Here is a 20258-nt window from a genome sequence, read left to right as displayed (position 1 = left end):
TATTACAGGTACTGAGAGAACGAAATGAAGTTTAGCTTCTAACCAGGAGTGCACAAAGCAGTAAAGTGAAAAGTAATGTACACAATAGACAGAATAAAATATATAATTAATTGAATGATGAATAAACAGTGAGGGGTATGAATACACTAGATATACACTGTACACATCAGCCTGTGAGCAGTGTGAACAGTGTATGAATATGTTAAGATATATAAAGTATGAAAACGGTAAGCAGTGCAAGTATAGTATAGTATAACATATATAGATATTAATTTCATGACGATAAACATTGTGGAACAATGATGAAAAATGTGAATGGAAGTGGCGACGTAAAACTGACACAAAACAACAACAAACTTTTGCTGAGTTTCATCAGCAGCACGGGGTAAAAACCACCAATGAGCGCTCAGCTCGAGATACCAGCGAGTCGTTTACCATCAAGCATTTCGCCGCCTCGCCGCGCCCTCAAGTCTGCGGGCGTCTTTGTCCCGCGAGATTTCAACGTCTCATGTAGGCGAGCCTCCAGAGCAAGTCGGACAAAATGACTAACCATCATGCAACGTACAAGCAAGACGTTGATCGCAATTGCGCAGGTCTGCGTCGGTCTCGCTTGTCTCAAACAAGCCTACTTACTCCAATTCGCTGACTTTCAGAGGAGGCGGTGCTGTAAAACAAAAACCATTCAGAACCAAGCCCCAAAATGAACAGATTTCCCAGAGCTCCGCCTGTATACGTAGAGCCAAAATGGCCGCCACGGAGCTCAGTTGCAGTGTTCGTTTTGTTTGGCTGGCTCAGCCCGGGTGGGCGGGGCCGTTGTGGGGCAGGAGTCACATGATCCGCACAGAGCCAGGCTGACCAATTCCAATATGGTGGCCAGCTTGGCAGGTCTATGGTTCCTGTGGAAGATATTGTTGTTCTGCGGGATCAGGTACGGCGCCTGCAGCCAAGAGGCTCCACTGGTGCTGGGGCTGCGACTGGAGAACCCGGCGGGCCTGGTGTGCATGAAGGACCGCATCATCTCGGCGCCAGAAGGAGCCACGTTCAAGCTCCGTCTCTACGGGACTGAGCTGAATGGAAGCTGGCCGTGGGTGGCGTTCGCTGGGGCAGCTGGCGGAGCGGCAGGGGCGGTTGGGGATGCGCCTGACCCCTGCGGACAGGAGTCCAGCCATGGGCAGTCTGCCTTCCAGGTGACGGGGGAGTTCACCCCGGATGAGAAATACAGCGGGCTCATAACGGTGGAGGTCCGAAAAAGGAGCATCTCTGCGGGGGTCGGCAGCGGGAAGTCTTACTACCACCTGTGCGTGCAGAGCGGGGGGAAATGGGCTTCTTCGGGCCCGGACAGGCTGCGGATCAACACCGACACCGTGCTGCCCGCAGACTACATCCCGCCCTGGGGGCTGGCGGTGCTGGTGGTGTTGCTGCTGCTGGTGTGCGGACTGCTGAGGACAGTGAACCTCAGCCTGCTGTGGCTGGACCCCGTGGAGCTGTATGTGCTCCACAGCTGCGGGTCCGAGGAGGAGAAGCGGGCCGCCAAGCGCCTGGAGCCCATCAGGAGGAGAGGGAACTTCCTGGTAAGTTTCTGAAAACAAGGTGGGAAAGTCATATATCAGCAGGCAGAGTCGGGACAGCTGTTAGGGTATTACTATGACTCTTCCCAAGGTTATTGCCTACATTAATACAACTAATCTTGTTCTATAATGAATAATATTGAAAATGAATGTCATAATTTGCATACACAGAGATAATCTGAACAAACCAGATCCAAAACTTTATAAATGTTAAACGTTTTTGGTTTTGTTGACATTTTTAAATGACAAATCAAGGTTTTTAGAGAGGGGATCCTGGGTATCTTTTTGTATCATTCCCCAAATCAAAGATACTATTAACAGCCACGTAACAATATATACTTTGTGCCATGTTTTTCAAGGATACAATGTGTCATTATTCAGGCTATTAATAACATATTACCAACCCCTTTTGTAAAAACCTTGACAAAATAGATGGGAGTGAAACTGGAAAGTTTGTCAGTGCTACTGATGTGAAGAATTCTGGCTCAGAGTATGAGAAAGACATTATTTTGAGAATACTACCTTTTTTATAAATAGTTTTGTAAAATTCTTCTCCTCCTTTTTCGAAGTTATCTAGTGTATTTCATACATACAGAGAATTTTTGTATAACACATTTCAGAATATTTAATTTTGAGGGAATTAGTAGACAGAGGAAAAAAACAACAAAATGTGTTTTGGGTGTTTTATTTTTGCTAGTCAATCAATCAATGTTTAGTTAAATAGCCCAATATCACAAATGTTACATTTGTCTCAGTGGACTTCACAGTTTGTACAGAATATCAGTATGACAAATTGACAATACTGAAAGAAAGACATTTTATGGAACAAAAATTGTCCAAACTCAAAATTGTACAATGTTTTTGCCTGTAGTGTCTCACCTTTATCAATAAAGGACAACAAAACATAACTCTGCAAGAGGCTAGGCATTAAATAAAACCATGTCAATGCACATACTCTCTTACACTTAAATAAGACAGTTAACCCTTTATCGGGCGAGGAACCATAACCGCACACACCAAACATGGCGTCCCTCAGTGAGGTCGAGAAGCATGTGGTTTTCTCCCAGCCAATCAGCGAAGATCACTCTACGCCACAGAGCACGCCATTGGGGAATTTGACCAATCAGCAGAGGCCTAAAACGCGTTAGGGTTAACCTAATAGTGCCCTATAAAGTGTTAAGTCTGTAAAAACAGTACGCATGATGGAAAGAAATGTTTTGTAAGGATGAAAACATATTGTGGATTAAGAATATAACAGCTGAGTTTGAGTTTCTCACCCTAAATATATTTCTCTGTATCCTCTCTCCCCAGGCATGCTCTCTGCTCTTCCTGTCGGTCCTGGGCCACTCGGTCCTCGGGGTCCTCCTGTACCGGGCGCTGGGCTCCATCCTCTCCTCCGTCTTCACCAGCGGCTTCCTCATCTTCCTCTTGGCTGAGCTGGCTCCTCACATCGTGTGCTCCGGGTACGGCTTCCAGCTGGCGCCGGGTCTCACCTGGCTGGCCCAGGTCTGTCTGGTGCTCACCTTCCCCCTATCCTGCCCCCTGGGACTGATCCTGGACCTGGCGCTAAGGAGGGACATCACCACCTGTGGGATCAGGGAGAGGGCCATGGAGATGATCCGCACAAGTGTCAACGATCCTTACAGGTAAATAAAGACACGCATATCACAATCTGCATCTCTGGAGCCCTTATCTCTGTAATTGCCTTCCTGTAAATGTTAAATAAGCTAGTTAAAATAGTATAGTAAATAGTTACTTTATTATAGGGTACTATAACATTTAGACAGGCCCTAAACGTGGTTGTTTTATTATAATGTTTATTACTTTATTTGTTTGTTGTATGCTTTGATCTATGTATTTTAGTTTATTGGGGCTCGGTTGTATGATGATTACAATTGATTAAGATAAGAAGGACCTTTATTAATCCCTGTGGGGAAATTCAGTAGTTTAACAGCAACAGGGTGAGAATGAGCACAGATTCACACAGATTAGAGATGAATACAATTTAAAGATAAAATCAAAGATGCAAATAAAATGTTATACAGTTATTTACAGTACAGTAACTTTAAAATAAGAAATGAATTAAAATGAACATATATACATATTTGGGTCGTATATATATATATATATATATATATATATATATATATATATACACATATTAAATATATGTACTCTTTATTATTGCATGCATTTTTTACCTGCTATGCCACTTTTGCTGTAACACTGTAAATAGCCCCGCTGCGGGACTAATAAAGGAATTCTGATTCAAAAGCTTTTTATGTTTTCCACGTCTCATGTACTCCGTGTTCTGTCCCAGTGAGTTTGTGAAGGAGGAGTTCAGCCGCGGGATTCTGCGCAGTAAGACGGTGGAGGACATCCTGACCCCGCTGAAGGACTGCTTCATGCTGCCCAGCTCCGTCATCCTGGACTTCTCCACCATGTCGGAGATCATGCAGAGCGGGTACAACAGGGTGCCCATCTACGAGGAGGAGAGGTGGGCTCAGGAACACGGTTTCTCCAAAACTTTGAAACAAAAGTTGTAGTTTTATGGTGAAAACAATAAATAACGAGAATATTGTACTTACAAACTACAATTTTGAAATGCTAGACCGGGAAGGATTAGAAATGGATTTGGTTAAAGCACTCAAAGTATTATACAAAACATATTGCTAGGAATATATATTTAAAAATGTAAAGTTTAATGTTATCCCTACAAATATTAGAGAGTTACCACAGGTCCTTAAAAGTTTAAATTCTTGCACAAAATATATATTTTATGCAAGAACAGACATTTAAGTAATTTTACTTAGCTCCTTCATTTGAAAATAAATCTCACGCACTGGTATGTCCCACTGGTGCATTTATTTACGTTATGTTAGGGGTGCTCTATTATGGCAAAAATCATAATCACTATTATTTTGGTCAATAATTGATATCACGATTATTCATTGACTTTGAAAACATCAATTTATTGAACTTTAAAACAAAATACAAATAATAATTTGAACAGTATCCTTTTAACTGTTGATTACCCTGAACGTATAATTCAACTGAAAAACCAATACTAAAATAAATGATGTATTTAAATAAATAATATCAACATAATAAATACCAATAAACAAGATCAAAAAATATTTTGGAGCGCACTTCCACAAGCTACTAAACATATATTAATATGATAAATAAATAAATAAAAATTAGACCAAAATAAATTACCGTAGATCAAATATGTTGCACTGTCACAACCTAGCAAAGCAAAATAATCGTTTTTTTTAATTATGTTGTTTTCATAATTGTGGCAGGCCAAAATCGTAATTGCGATTAAAATACGATTAATTGCACAGCCCTACGTTATGTTAGATTATTCCTTTTTATATAGTTGTGGATTTAGATACCTTCAGCCATAAGGCAGAACAATGTGGATCAGTTCAAGGTTTAAACCTTTCCAAATGAAAGAGTTATTTTTTAAGCCTTCTCTGGAGCACACTTGAGTTCTCTTGGTAATGTTGGTTTAGTGACCTATAATAACTCATTACAAAAGTACACATAGGCAAACACACACAAAGACAACGTTCAGTGCCAACAAACAATAGATTTGGTATTTGGTTTCTTCACATGGCAATTCTCATGTCCACTCATTAACTTGTGTTTGACTTTCCAGGTCCAACATCGTGGAGATCCTGTACGTGAAGGACTTGGCTCTGGTGGACCCGGACGACTGCACCCCCATGACGACTATCACCAAGTTTTACAATCACCCACTGCACTACGTCTTCAACGACACAAAACTGGACGCCATGCTGGAGGAGTTCAAGAAAGGTGTGCTCACACTCATAGCAGAGGTGTCTTTGCTGTAACGTTTTTCATCCTTTTATTTAGATGTATTTACTAAATATCTTTACAGCTTGAAAAGTCTATAATCAAGGTTCCTTCAAAATAAGTTCTAAGCAGGTATTACAAGTCTTGAATATTTGAATACATGTGCTGTAATGTTTATTATGAAATGTTTTTGTACATTGAAGAGCTGTTGTTCATGAAATACTTTTACTAAATGTACTAAGCATTTAAAATAAAAACATGTCTACTGTGACTGTTATGCAGTTACAAATAATATAAAAAGGTTATTTCTTAATGTTAAAGCAGGATCTTAATGTTGTTAATAATTTCAAATTGTTGGAAAATTGTATATTTTTTGTGAATTGGTTGAACTGACCCTTTTAATAATCTCTTTATAAACTCCTTTCTGATCTTTCCTCTACTATCAGGTAACTCTCACATGGCCATCGTGCAGAAGGTAAACAACGAGGGGGAGGGGGATCCTTTCTACGAGGTGCTGGGATTGGTCACGCTGGAGGACGTCATCGAGGAGATCATCAAATCAGAGATCCTGGATGAATCTGACGGCTACTGTAAGTTTGTCGATTTGTACATGTGATTGTTCATTTAGCATCCTATGTATGTCATTGAGATTTCCTCCTCCTGTAGTGGACAGGAAGGTGAAGCGGCCCCTCGCCCCGCTGGAGATTTCTCTGGAGCCTCGAACCGTTCACGAGGAGTTTTCTCTCTTCAAGCCTCCCGAGGGAGAACCCAAGATCCGAACATCCCCACAGCTCCTGCTGGCCACACACCGCTTCCTGTCCAGAGGTCTGTCCATCTTAACTTACGCTCATACGTATACAGTATGTACACTACTGTATGAAGTTATCTCCTGCAACCAAAGCTTGAATGGATACATTCAAAAGGCTCAAGGATAGTCTATATTTTTGAATGGTCTTTTATGCCTTTAGATTGTAGAAAGCCCTTTTTACAAATGGATGGTATTTGGTAAAAAAAAAGGGGGGGTTTGTTTTGCAAATGAAATGGCAGAAAGAGACAAACAGTCCTCTGTGCAACAGATGGGGAGAGAAGAAATCCCTCGTATTTGGTCAAAGAAACGGGAAGCTTAGCATTTAGATGTGTGGAGATTTGAGTAGGAACAGGTTTCAGTGTCAAGTGCACAATGAGGCTTTTATAAACATGCAAACTTCACATAAGAAATCAAATATATCTTTTGGGTTAACAAGAAATATCAGCTTATAGTGCTTTAGTCTGACAACATATACTTTAACATCGAGACTTCTCTGAAATGAAAAATAAATCCAACTTTCCAACACTTTTCTCACCTGTCAATTATGTGGCAACATCAACAAAATGTTAGTTTTTAATCATGTATTCTTTTACTTTTGGGACCACCTGCATTTAGTAAATACAACTTTTGAAATCTTTTTTACAAAAGCCAATATGAAAGGAAATCCGAAAAGAATGAATATAACAGCTGATTCCAAAGGTTTCACAGTGGTGTGTGTGTGATGGGACGGACTGAGTGAGGCTGTGTTTGCTCACGCTCCTCACACTGATTAAAAGAGTCACAGTTTAACCCCACACATGTCATTATTATGCTCCCGTCACTTATTATAATTCAGCCGAAGGCTCAGGATAATAGGACAAGGAAACTGCAAAGAAGTTATATGACGTCTGATTGAATAGACATATTTGACAGTTCACCATATCGTGTGTCTCTTACCTTTGACCCCTGCAGAGGTGTCACACTTCAGCCCCGGACGTGTTTCTGAGAAGATCTTGTTTCACCTGCTCCGTCACCCCAGTGTCAACCAGGAAGTGCACTTTGACCCGACCAACCGCCTGAGCGCGGCTCACTACCTGTACACACGCAACCACCCGGTGGACTACTTCATCCTGCTGCTGCAGGTGGGGACACACACATTGTATTCACACATTTATTTCAGTCAAATGTACTTTTATCACTTTATAAGAATACTTTGAAGCCACAAGATATGAACTGTCACTGTAGAAAAGAGGTACATGTATGTAGATATAAGAGTGACATTTTGACTTACTGGTTGATTTACTTTCATCTTCAAAACGAGTTTGAGACTTTAAAATAGTTTTTCAAGCATATCTCAGTTTTAAATATCAGGATACTTCAATATAAGCATCTACAATATTGTGGTATAGAATAACAAATCATGATAAGATCAGTACATATTGAATAAATCTATCAAATAAAATAAAAATGTAAGAAAAAACACAGGTTAATGTGTTTAACAGCATACTTTAAAACAGTGTTTGTAGATACCTATGAGGAAACATTGTGTTATCAGCTAGAAGAATTATCTCTTTTTTAAAACGTCATGAGCAAACTTAAGGACGGGGAGAAACTGTCGTTAAATCAGATTCACAAGAAAAAAATGACCGGCTTGTAAAAAGCAGACAGTTTTACATCTTTGGGAGTTTAAAGTATACTTTTTCTTTATTTAGCCCGAATGTTTCAACATAAACATGCTTGCTGTCTGTGTTCAGGGTCGTGTGGAGGTGGAGATCGGGAAAGAGGGCCTGAAGTTTGAGAACGGAGCGTTTACATACTACGGCGTGGCTGCGCTCACGCTGCCATCTTCAGGTGAGATCAAAAACAACTGGACGATTGTTTTATATGGAAGAAACTTCTTACAAACACAGAAGGAGGTTCATAAGATTTGATCATCAGTATTTTAATTGAACAGAAAATCAGGAGACGGTTGACTTTTTTTTGCTGACATTAAACCCATTTATCAGAGATGTTAGAGCCATGAGTTTTATTTGGATATCTACCTTTTAGACTGTACAGCTCTTTTCATTTTAAAAACAGATATGTTACAATTTTTATACATACAATTTTTGACTTTCAGTACTAGCTTCTTTTCATTTATCTTTTACATTGTTTATTGTGACCCTTTAAAATACTAAGGAAAACTACTTCAATAGTCATATATTAATTAAAAACCAAAATAATAATAACTCAAACGTATTAAATTTACAATCACACAAATTTAAAATAGCAGCAAATTCCCTCAACTACAACATTCGAAACTAGAGAACGTCTTGTATATTTCTCTGATGGATGACTCACTTTGTAATCAACTTTTTGGGAGGGATCACGGCAGCCTATTTGTACAATAATGACAAATAGTACTGGTGAAGTTTATTTGAGGTTAGATTCACCTCCAACATGTTCTGTCAAGTTTGAGCATTTATCATGCAGGTGAAACATTAAGCATGCAGCAGTTTTCACTTGTTGTCATGGTTTATGTAACTGAGGTTTATTTGAGTCGACACCTGGCTATAAAAATGAGGTTGCAGGATTGCAGAAATTGTGCTGACTGTGTGTGTGTGTGTGTGTGTGTGTGTGTGTGTGTGTGTGTGTTGTGTGCAGTGCATCAGTCTCCTGTGTCGACCCAGTGTCAGTCTCCCAGAGATCCGTTCGAGTCAGCAGACGCCACCAGCCCGTCCAGTTATTGTCCCGACTACACCGTCCGAGCTCTCACTGACCTGCAGCTCATACGCGTAAGTGTGTGTGTGTGTGTGTGTGTGTGTGTGTGTGTGTGTGTGTGTGTGTGTGTTTTCAGACACCCTCACACTCAGCAGGTCACCCTTGAAAAAGAGAGCAATGATCTCAATGGGATTCACCTGCATAAATAAAGGTTTTAAATGAAATGAAGACACACATTTTTGGGATGTCCAAGATGAACTGGATGTCCGACTCCAAGATCGAGCCCAAAAATACCCATCAACATGAACTGTTATGCAAAAGGACCCGATTAGGGATCAAACATATTTATTTTATTTGACTATAATTATGGATATAATTATAAATGTATCACTTTGTTTAACAAATGAATATACCTGTACATATTGAATTCCCAGAGCAACATGAATCCAAATCCACAGGGAGGAATACAGATTGTAAACAGCAGTCAATGAAGAGTGAAATACTCATTCTTACACCCATAGCGTAGCTTTTTCACATTACCCCCCCAACAGTCAAGATTATCCCCCTACCCGAGTGTTGCCATGACAATCTTAGGCCTGTTTTACTTTCTTGGTTTGAGACTTGCAGACAAGATTTGGGCAACACATCTCTTAAAATATTGTTTGACCCTAATGTGTTTCATTATTAGCTGCTTGTCAATGGCACCTGTTGAATAGAGACGTCAAAAGTACATATATTAAAAAAAACAATTTGTTTGTGGTTAAGGCATTTTCTGCTTGCATATATTTCTATACACTTCTACTCACATTCCAAATCGATATTAAACAGCCGGACAGTCTTTAGTTAAAGTGTGATGTTGAGTCAACCTGCTCAATTTTGTTTTTCTAGGTGACACGTCTGCAGTATCTGAACGCTCTCATGGCGTCGCGGGTCGGTCAGAGTCCTGATCCTCCAGAGATCAAGATCCTGCCCAACAGTCAGACCAAGCTGCTCAACGAGAAGAACACCACGCAGCAAGGTGAGTGCGTCTGAACCACGTCTGATCTCTGCTGCAGTTTGGGCTCAAAACTAACCTTTTATTACTGATAAATCGCTAAAACTCTTGAATTTAGGGCTGGGCAAACCAAATCAAATATTGCACAACTTTTGACTGAATACCTCAATATCAATATTACGGCAATATTGTGGGGGTCATTATTTGAGCTTTCACAACATTTACACTATACGATTTATAATGATTAATATTCAGTATCATTGATAAAGGGACTAAGTGGGTAAAGGCAAATAAAAGAAGAGGAATAAAAAAACGCCATATATGATATGCACATTTCAGACAATATAGTCTCATATCACGATGTTGATATAATATCGTTATATTGCCCAGTTCTATTTGAATGGAAACGTCTTTGTAGTACTCTTGCTGCCTTTTCCTGTTTGCTTTCAGCTGATTATAATACTTTCTTTCTCTCTCTTTTCTTTTCCTTCCTTGCGTGCCTCCATGTCTTCGTCTCTCTTCTCTGGCTGTGCAGCGTTCCCTGTAAACTTTTCAATCTTTGACACCATTGAGAACTACTGTTAGTTTGATTTGTGCATGAGGTAAATGAAATGCAGACAGACAGTACATACAGCACACTCACTAACACACACTCCTCTTGAAAGTGTAACGGGACTCTTTTTAACCTTTCAAATCTGCCGGTGCAGTGGGTGCAGTTTATTTTCATAAGACTTATTTGTGTGTATTTGTGTGTGTGTGTGTGTGTGTGTGTGTGTGTGTGTGTGTGTGTGTGTGTGTGTGTGTGTGTGTGTGTGTGTGTGTGTGTGTGTGTGTGTGTGTGTGTGTGTGTGTGTGTGTGTGTGTGTGTGTGTGTGTGTGTGTGTGTGTGTGTGTGTGTGTGTGTGTGTGTGTGTGAGGCTCTATAACCTTTATTTCTCCATCTTGTCTTCTTCCTAGTTTCTGCTTTTCCCTGAAATCATCTCACTTCTCTCTGTTGGGTATGTAAATGTTGTGTCATATCTGGTTAACACAGAAATGTCAGGATTTTCTATCAATAAAGATAATATTATAATGACTTTAAAGGGATCAAATGTGTATTCTGGCATCCTTAATGGAGGCTCAGCGACAGGAAGCCAAAGAAACTACTTGAGGTGAAAGGGACAAGTGCATAGATGTAAATACAGGTCTGAATAACTGCAGAACTTGCTTAAGCAAGCTCTTATTTTTAAGTTTTCTTCATTATAAAAGTACAACCAAGCCTATTTTCAATTTAAAGTCAATCGATGATCCTTTCATCTTAAGTGGTTCTGGAAATCATTACATGAAAGCCATTTTTACCCTAATAAAAAAAAAAGTTTAATCTCCTAAGATATTAAAGAAATTATTGGGTACTGCTATTTGGCAACAATGTCCTTTAAACCTATTCAAAACAATACACTTATAAACCCTAATATATTTCAATACATTAACTATTCTCTTAAAATCATCGAAAAAAGTTGTAATCAAAATGTTACTCGAATCGATCCACATTTGGTTCTCTACTGAGTATTTGATGCAGCAGGACTGTGTGATTGCTTTAAAATAACACAACACACAGTAGAGGTTTCTCAATACTCAAATTTCCCCTCCTCGACTCCCCTCCTCGAGACTTAGTCCCGCCCACAGGAGATGCGAGCCGAGGAGCCGAGGAGGGGAACCAAGGAGTGAGGAGGGGAAGCAGCAGGCGGTGAGAGAAATGAGAACTCCTCTCCTCTGAGCGGTCATTTTAAAGAGACGTCCATTAATGATGACCGGAGGCACAGCAGCCTCTGTCTGATGGACAGATGTATTCATGACCACTTGTATATTTACTTTGATTCATTCACAGTGCGGTATAATGAGACGATAACAGGCTACAGACATATACACACACATATATTTATATAAATATATACAATTTCAGAATCAAACAAGTATGAGAGCACTCTCATAATAACGTAACGCAATCAGAGACTGGATATATCCCCCCCCCCCCTCCCTCTCTCTGGTCGCTGAAATGGGGAATTGAAATTACGGGCCAAAAGTTGCACAAGTATTAAAATTAAAATTAAGCAGAGGACACCAAACCAACTGAGACCCGTCTGTCCGCCGCATCTACACACTGTACTACACACACCTACACACTGTACCACACACACACATACACACTGTACCACACACACACACATACACACTGTACCACACACACACCTACACACTGTACCACACACACACACCTACACACTGTACCACACACACACCTACTGCTCCTAAAGCATAATCAGGCTACAGCCGTTGTGTGTTTTATTATGTGAAGCACTAAATGGTCTTAGAAAAATATCGACTCTTTGTTTGTAGATATCTACTAAACTATAGCATACAAATACAGAAAGTAATGTAGGCCTGTTATACTGAGTGATATATATTTTACACACTGCTCTGCTTTCTGCACGGACCTCACAGCAGAAAGCAGTTACTAATATAATATCCAAGGGATGCATGCAGAGCTGTCATTGGCTGAGATAAGTCCGGCCGTGCGTCACGCCTCCACCATTCCCGGAAATGCATCCGCGGAGGAGCCGTGGAGGAACCATCAGTGTCTCCTCGGTTAGAGCTCCTCCAGAGAGCCTCCTCGATGCTCGGTGCATTTAGAGAAATGAGATGTCCTTCAACATGGCGCGCTGAAATTCATTTCCGGGTCACTACCGGAGGACCGAGGAGTCGAGGAGGGGAAATTGAGTATTGAGAAACCTCTAGTGTGTTGATGGTAAAGGAGGAACATGTCACCCAGTGCAACAATGTGACTCATTGATGAGTTTTTGTGAGGGAAGTAATCAGTCAGCAGGTTGATGTAGCATCACTTCTCAGTTGGAAACGGATCAGAAAATAACCGTCCAAACCACTGAGCAGAAAGTGAGTTTGATATTGGAGCAGAAGGACTCCAATATGTCTGTCTGAGGGTGTGTTAGATCACCAAGTGTAGTAGAAAAGACAGACAAGATGGCACAGAAGAAGAAGAAGCCTCTGAGAGAAGCATGATAGGCTGACTGATATGAACATTTAAATTAAATATCATATTTACGGAATTTCTTTGAAAACACAGATGTTTAATTTGAGTTTGCCTCTCAGAGATTCATGATGTTTATTGTCACTTTGTTTACGATTATAAGTACAATTGTATGAAATACTTTCGGTTGGATGCAAAAAAAATATATATATATAATTAGTAACAGAATATAACGGTGATAAAATATAAGCAGCAATTCAATTAAAGAAAAAACATGTAAAGTCAATCTAAAAAAAGCTGTATTTTTGTTTGTTGGAATTGTTAAAAGGGGCAATTAGGTTTTTAATTCGTTTTCTTTCCATTTGGAGCAAAAAATAGAAGTCTTGTTTCACTTTGACTTCTTCTTTTACTATTCTTTAACTCTGGCCCTTCTTCATCTCTCTCGTGCCATCTTGCATGTTTCCCACTTTTCTATGTCCTCCGTCACCTTTAAATGGGTGTGTCTGCGCCTGTGTGTGTGTTTTCTCCATTTGATATCATCCCTCACTCACCCCAACTCTCCTTCTCATTGGTCGGGTTCCACAGGTGGCAGTAGCGCCCAGGAGAGCTCCACAGAAGAAGAGGCTCATGGGTAATGCGGTTCAGACCTGCCCCAACGCAGTAGAGATTTTAGTTTGTTTTATTAATGACTCATCTATGGCTGGAACGTAGTTATTGGACAAGACTGGAGTGAGAGTGATTTTATTTGTTTTGTAGATCCACTGCTCACATATCTCATTCCTTTTTTGTGATTTTCATTGCAATATTATTTGATGCTGTTTCATACACTTTGAACTATATTTCTTCCAGGTTTGTACTAAACTCTGCATTGCCATGATTCCTCACTTGTGACTGTCTGGGTGCCAAAGCTACGTGTGTGTGTGTGTGTGTGTGTGTGTGTGTGTGTGTGTGTGTGTGTGTGTGTGTGTGTGTGTGTGTGTGTGTGTGTGTGTGTGTGTGTGTGTGTGTGTGTGTGTGTGTGTGTGTGTGTGTGTGTGTGTGTGTGTGTGTGTGTGTGTGTGTGTGTGTGTGTGTGTGTGTGTGTGTGTGTGTGTGTGTGTGTGTGTGTGTGTGTGTGTGTGTGTGTGTGTGTGTGTGTGTGTGTGTGTGTGTGTGTGTGTGTGTGTGTGTGTGTGTGTGTGTGTGTGTGTGTGTGTGTGTGTGTGTGTGTGTGTGTGTGTGTGTGTACCCGTCCGTTTGAGACATTCAAAAGAAATAACACCGGCTGGTTAAAAGCAGATTTGCACATTGAGGTTGTGCACTGTCGATAGTCTTAAGCTATTTTTCAAGCTGTAAGGTACGTCCACATTTTTCTACCCTCACACAACATTGCTGTCAGAAACAAAGGTGTGTGTGTTCCGCTTCCAGTGGTTAGTTTATCATTTAAATATTCATTAAGTCAAGTGAAGGGTAAAGGACTGTGGCCAAGGATGTAACCAAAGTAAAAAGAAGACTAATATTTTTGTATCGATGCTGAAATGGAACAGAAACTAAAGGGCCTCCAGGTGAAGCTGTTGGTTGTAAAAAGAGCTGAAACAATGAATACATTCTCAGAAAAGAATCGGCAACTATTTTATTAATCAACTAATTGTCTTTGTCATCATATGACAATCATATCATATGCTGCTATTCTTTGTCTTATGTATACAAGCTGAATATTTTGTGTTTTGAAAGACAAGGCATTGGAAGACGTCACTTTGGTCTTAAATTGGGCAGATTTCCCCCATTTTCTGACATTTCATAGATCGAAGAAACTCGGCAAAAGCAAGAAATCGTGCAACATCAGTGTTTTCTTTTGTATCCAATGTCTGCGCAGCATATAGTTCCACATTAACACTGGATTCATATTGTGTTCAGTTGCATGTGGTCAAACATTAAACGTTTGCTTTTTAGGTGAAGGGAGGATACAACGTTTTGTAGAAAGATGTGATTAGTCTATTTGAAAGATTATTAATCAGCAAGTTAATTTAGTATTTCTTCAAGTAAGGTATTGATAAAAGTATGCAGTTGGTATCTGTACCAAAACTCAGGTATTCAGAATCAGAATATCTTTATTCCTCGGGGAAATGTACACCGTTACAGCAAAAGTGAAGATAGAGAGATAAGATATAGGGCATGCACAAAAAATATATAAGTAAAAGGTAATTACAATTTACATATGTAGTAGATTTTCCAAATTACATATTGCACACATGTAATTGTACAACAGTGATGTCGTTGTCTTCAACTGATTGTATCAGTTTGAAACATTTTGAATTGAATTCCAATCAGTAAATTGATTGACATACAATTAAACAATAATCTTAACGATCAAATTAATATCTTCGGCCATATTTTCTTACATTCGGTGCTGTGGTGAGTTTTAGGAGCAGCAGGACAGTGTATGTGGGATTGAGGCAAAGATAAACTCCAATGTGTTCATGCTAATGATGAAACATGTCCCTCGGTGTGGCAGTGTGGCCGATTCGTGTGTTTTAAATAGTTTTCGGACAACAATGGAGCTCTGGCACAAAGAGGAAGAGTTGTCAGGCTTTGCAGGAGATTAAATTAATCTCTCTAAATCTTCTGTCTTTGTTATCATATGTTTTGGTCACTGTACCATTCCAGTACATGTTCACATCTGTTTGTGTTATCCGTCTGTCTATGAATGTGTGTCTGTGTGTGAGTGACATACAATATTTCACTAGTACACATAAGCAAGCAAGCATCCAGTCTTCACCTTACCCATCCTGATGATTTGCCTAACATGCATGGGAAGCTTCTGTCAGCCATTGTTGCACGAGTGTAAACATAATTATAGAATATGTCAGAAATGGCTTCTAAAAAACCTAACCCTTTGTGTTTCCAGTTTGTACATTCATGTATTTACCGTAAAGAGGAATCTCTCTGTAGGCTGTATTAAAATCTGTGTTTTAAAGGATATTTTGAATGCAGTACTCACATGCAAACCTTGTTGAGGAAGTCTATACTCGCTATAAAGTGGCTCCTTTGTTCTGCAACAACACTGTCAAAAATTGGGGAAACAATTAATACCCACGGCAGAAATACACTCAGATGTGTGCTCAAAAATACCCACTTTGTATTTAAATTCGTATTGTTCGAACACGGTCGCACTCGAAGGCGATAATTATTTTTAATTAATGGAAATGAGTGCAGTGGTAGAATAAATAATCAGATCCTTTACTTAAGTAACGTTCCACACTATAAAAATACTCGTATACAAGTTACAATTCCTGAAATAAAAAGTATCACTAAAAGTATTCATCGTGCAGTAAAATGTTCATATTCAAGGTTTTAGTTCTAAAGAGGTTCTTTTGGATCAATATCGGTGCTGCATTATGTGTATGTTGCATTGTATTGCTTTAGATTTTAAGGTTGTGTATTATTATACTCAAATATATGAATATGCTCAACACACATGTGAGCACTGTTAAAATAAACTTCTGCCATTTAAGCAGCAGCAGGGTTATTTAGGAGTCGGCTCTGTTACATTTCCATCATTTCTGTTTATTTTTTTGTCCATTTTATTCAATGTTTGTATTTGATTCATTCATTGTTATCACCATTGCCATATTCCAGGAGACATCTTTGTGATTCTGAGTAAATATTTTTCAGCCGTTTCCTTTTGTTTTGTTGTAATAAGTTCATGTGTATGGTATCAAGAGACTGAATGTAAAAGGATAATCGTTACTTTGTACTGATTGAGAGATTTCTCTGGTTGAAGAAGTGTGTATTAATATATGACTGCTTAGATATATTATAATTTGAGGATGTAGTTTTTAGGTAATCAGTTTTCAGGTACAATAACACTGTTACTACAAGAGTTATTGAGAGGTATACATTTAAAGCAATTCCTCTTTCTGTAAAGATTACGTTTGTATAGAACTTTATTTTAGTTTTTGGGAATGCTGCCGGTTTGTTTTGGTGCATCGAGACTCCATTACATTTAACACCTTCAATAATCAAGTTTCTTAGGAAATAAACTCAATCCTGTTCTAAAATGTGTTTGTTTTTATTTCCCACACTTTATAATTATGTTATTTACAACATACTTTACTACAAAAACATTTTAAGAGTATTTTCCGACCGTTTTCTATGACATTTTATTTAATGACATATATTGTGACGTACTATATGAAGATACATTTTATGACATGATGTACAATCAAATGTTTTCTGATGTTTTCAACATATAAACGTTGCAATTTTTTTTAGACATATACTATGTCCTTTTTTAATGTTATTTTCAAGTCACAAAAGTTGTTTTTTCTTTATGTTTGAAAATATAATACCATGTCATTTCAGAACGTTTTTCATATATATTAATTATTGTAACGGGAGTTGACAGGGGACTCTGCCCGCCTCATGAGTGCCTATTTTCGGACACTTTGTTTCACTTTTCCCCGGTTTTATTATTTATTTATTTTTGGGGGCAATGCCCCCCCCCCCCCCCCCACGGCCTGTGCCAACAAGACAGCACATCCTGTGGTGTCCTGGCCTTAAAAGTGAGTGTGAAATGCATTTAGCCAAACATTACTCTCAAACTCAAATTCAGTAGCAATTAGACTGAATATCTTGACTTGCTTTTATACATCTTGATCAAAGATATATTGAATTGTGTCAAACTACACATATACACATATATATGTCATTCTTTAAATCTGTTAGGTCATTTGTCTGTATTCCATTTGAGGGTGAAATCATAGACCATGCAGTCCATATACTAATCAAGGTTCTCTTCAGTTTGCAGAGAAGATTTTACTGGGGGAGGCAATTGAGTTTGAAACCTCACAGAAGGCAGTGCACGAGCTGAGGCTGGACATTGCTACTTCTCTCCTCAGAGAATCTGGTTTGTTACCTTTTCTCAACATTGTCAATGACTTCATGTAGTTACTTTTATTAATTGTATCTCATAAGTATGCATCAATAACCTAGTATATTAATAATGTGCCATGCAAATTGTTGTATTGTATCACTGCTTGGACCATTGGTACTGTTGTGTTAATGTTGACCAGGGACATTATCAGGGTTTTAAAAGCAACACAGTGGCTTAAGTATAGATTAGGGTAATAGTCACTACATACAGTATATTGTGTATCTCAACTCCAAACAGATAACATATGAAGCATCGCAGGCAGGCATCTTCAACTGCAATTTCATATAGGCTACACACGTCACACTCCAACACTCTTTCAATTCTGCGGTTTATTTAAGATGTGAGATTTCCCCATCTTCCTCCTTTCAATGTGCTCATTGGTGTGTATTACTTCTAACTGATATCCTCAGTTAGTTTTTACCTTGAACTTATTATAATCAAAGCTGTAAAGCTAATACATGTGATGAACCATGAGAACCAAACTTAAATTGATGCGTACAGTGCGAAAGAAGTTTTTGGATGTTTTGTAATGACATTGTGCAGGTTCCCATTCTACAGCGGGTAAGGAGAGTGAAAGGAGGAGCAGATGGCTCCTCTGTGCTCAGATTTAATCATTTAGAAAAGCTATGTGTTTGTGTGTGTTTTGCCTTTTCTTCACACAAAATAATAAAAGACCACAACAAATGTGTAATTGACCTTTTAGTCAAAAATTGGAATGGGTCACGTTGACCCCAAATCTGCAATGTGGTTTATCTGAAGATATTGATTACGTTTTGTCTCAACAGATGATCTAAGCAGGCTTTGCTTTTACTGCGGGATGGAGGAGCAGGATGAAGAACATTGGGTCATTTCCTATTGCAAATAAAGAAAATTAGCAGAAATATGTTTCCAGACTTTATCAACATAACATTTGCATTGGTAATTGCCACTATATTTGGCATCTTCAGCATTATCTGATAAAGGATGAATGTTTTGCTTGTTTTTCCATACATTTCTTTCTCATAACACAACATTTATGTTTTTGAAAGATTTCGATAATTGAAGGAATGGTTAGAATGTTAGTGGGAAATACATTAGAGATATTCTATTATCATAAAAAAAATAACATAATGCATACCTTACATAACAAGTATTTATTGTTTTCTCAGATTTGCTGTGACATTTGTCAGCGGTGGTACCACCACCAATGTGTACAAAGGCCTCCAGTGGATCAACCGTACTCGTGCCCTGGATGCACATAATGCCCCGAAGGGACCATCATTAACCCACTGTCATTTCAACCAATGCAACTATTGTTTGGCCTGTCATAAAATGCCTGTATGATCAGTATGACAGATGAGCAGATCGCCACTGGGCTTTCAACTAAAGACACAGCCACGCAGAAACTGCAGCATGTGTACGGACCCTATGGTACGGACTTATGGGTACTGCAATTTTTTTGAAGTCCCGGAGTGGCGTTCTGGTGCTCTCCGTCAGCACTGCACCCCCATCACACGAGACATATACCACGTGATGACACGTTAGGCTCGTGTTGTGTTCAAGAACCATGACCGTTGCCAGGAAAAACAGGCACTTGCTTGTTTAATTATTTTGCGGTCTAGATTTCTTTAATTTTTGCGTGTGTTTATAAATTACCTCGAGGGCCATACCAAATGGTCTCGCGGGCCGTATACGGCCCGGGGGCCGGAGGTTCCCCACCTCTGCGCTAGACCATATGGGAGATATTTTACTGCTCTCTGTTTCAGCAACAATGTATGCATATTTATAAGGATAATGAAGACATGACGTTTTAATACAATTTCTCTTCAATTGTTCCAATACTATGTCGTATACTTTTAGACGTAATATTATACTAGATTTGCGTCCGATATGAGGTAATATCGGAAATGTGGACCCACGGCACTATCAGAAACGTTGCTATCAGAAACAATGCCCGCCGTGTTTTGGACGTAATATGGTCTTTGTTTACATTAGCAACCATCGCTAACCTGTACTGGAGAGAGTATGTGTAAAAAGGCAGGAAATAAACCCGTGGTAAACCGGCAATAGAAAAAGCATTTGAGCTCCATACTGTTTCAGAAATAATCCTTGATGTGGTTTGGAACATTTAGCTGTTTCTCGTATAATTCTGAGCAGGCATTAGCTCCCCCTCCTCTTTTTTTTTTTTTTAAGCTAAGGACCCCGAACCTGCAGTTCTCTAAAAGGCCTGAAATAGAGGGATATGAGGGATGTCTAAAATGCATGATCTGTTTGGTATTTTGAGCACATCATAGACATGTTTTTTATATATTTGTATATATCTGAGACCCATAATATATTATGCCTAAAGATAGCATAATAGTACAACTTCTCTTCAATCTTTCCCACGTACTATATGTCCTTTTATCCTGAGTCTTTTTTTCAATATTTTTAACATATAACTTATAAGACGTATTTTTTTCAACTTT

General features: G+C 39.1%; 1 protein-coding gene and 1 long non-coding RNA gene across 4 annotated transcripts; both read left to right on the top strand.

Moving 5' to 3' along the window:
• Window positions 1-843: 843 nt before the first annotated feature.
• On the top strand, window positions 844-13879 carry LOC117456271 (metal transporter CNNM3). 3 transcript variants are annotated; one of them, XM_034096085.2, is made up of 11 exons: window positions 844-1571; window positions 2880-3214; window positions 3889-4065; window positions 5233-5390; window positions 5837-5980; window positions 6057-6215; window positions 7150-7319; window positions 7932-8028; window positions 8821-8951; window positions 9766-9895; window positions 13482-13879. In XM_034096085.2, the coding sequence occupies exons 1-11, from the start codon at window positions 867-869 to the stop codon at window positions 13529-13531; spliced, it is 2256 nt and encodes a 751-aa protein (XP_033951976.1). In that variant the 5' UTR covers window positions 844-866; the 3' UTR covers window positions 13532-13879. The 3 variants fall into 3 exon arrangements, with proteins under 3 accessions (XP_033951976.1, XP_033951979.1, XP_033951977.1); XM_034096088.2 differs by lacking the exon at window positions 13482-13879 and adding an exon at window positions 10829-11140; XM_034096086.2 differs by lacking the exon at window positions 13482-13879 and adding an exon at window positions 10407-10639.
• A 3513-nt stretch (window positions 13880-17392) lies between these two features.
• Window positions 17393-18869, top strand: LOC139434860 (uncharacterized). Its single transcript, XR_011644163.1, has 3 exons — window positions 17393-17440; window positions 17679-17784; window positions 18597-18869. It is a non-coding gene; the product is annotated as an uncharacterized lncRNA (long non-coding RNA).
• Window positions 18870-20258: the final 1389 nt, after the last annotated feature.

Source organism: Pseudochaenichthys georgianus, chromosome 12 (assembly GCF_902827115.2).
Source record: "Pseudochaenichthys georgianus chromosome 12, fPseGeo1.2, whole genome shotgun sequence".
Taxonomy (NCBI): Eukaryota; Metazoa; Chordata; class Actinopteri; order Perciformes; family Channichthyidae; genus Pseudochaenichthys; species Pseudochaenichthys georgianus.
The sequence above is the reverse complement of the archived record's forward strand: the minus strand, read 5'-3'. Positions and strand labels throughout refer to the sequence as shown.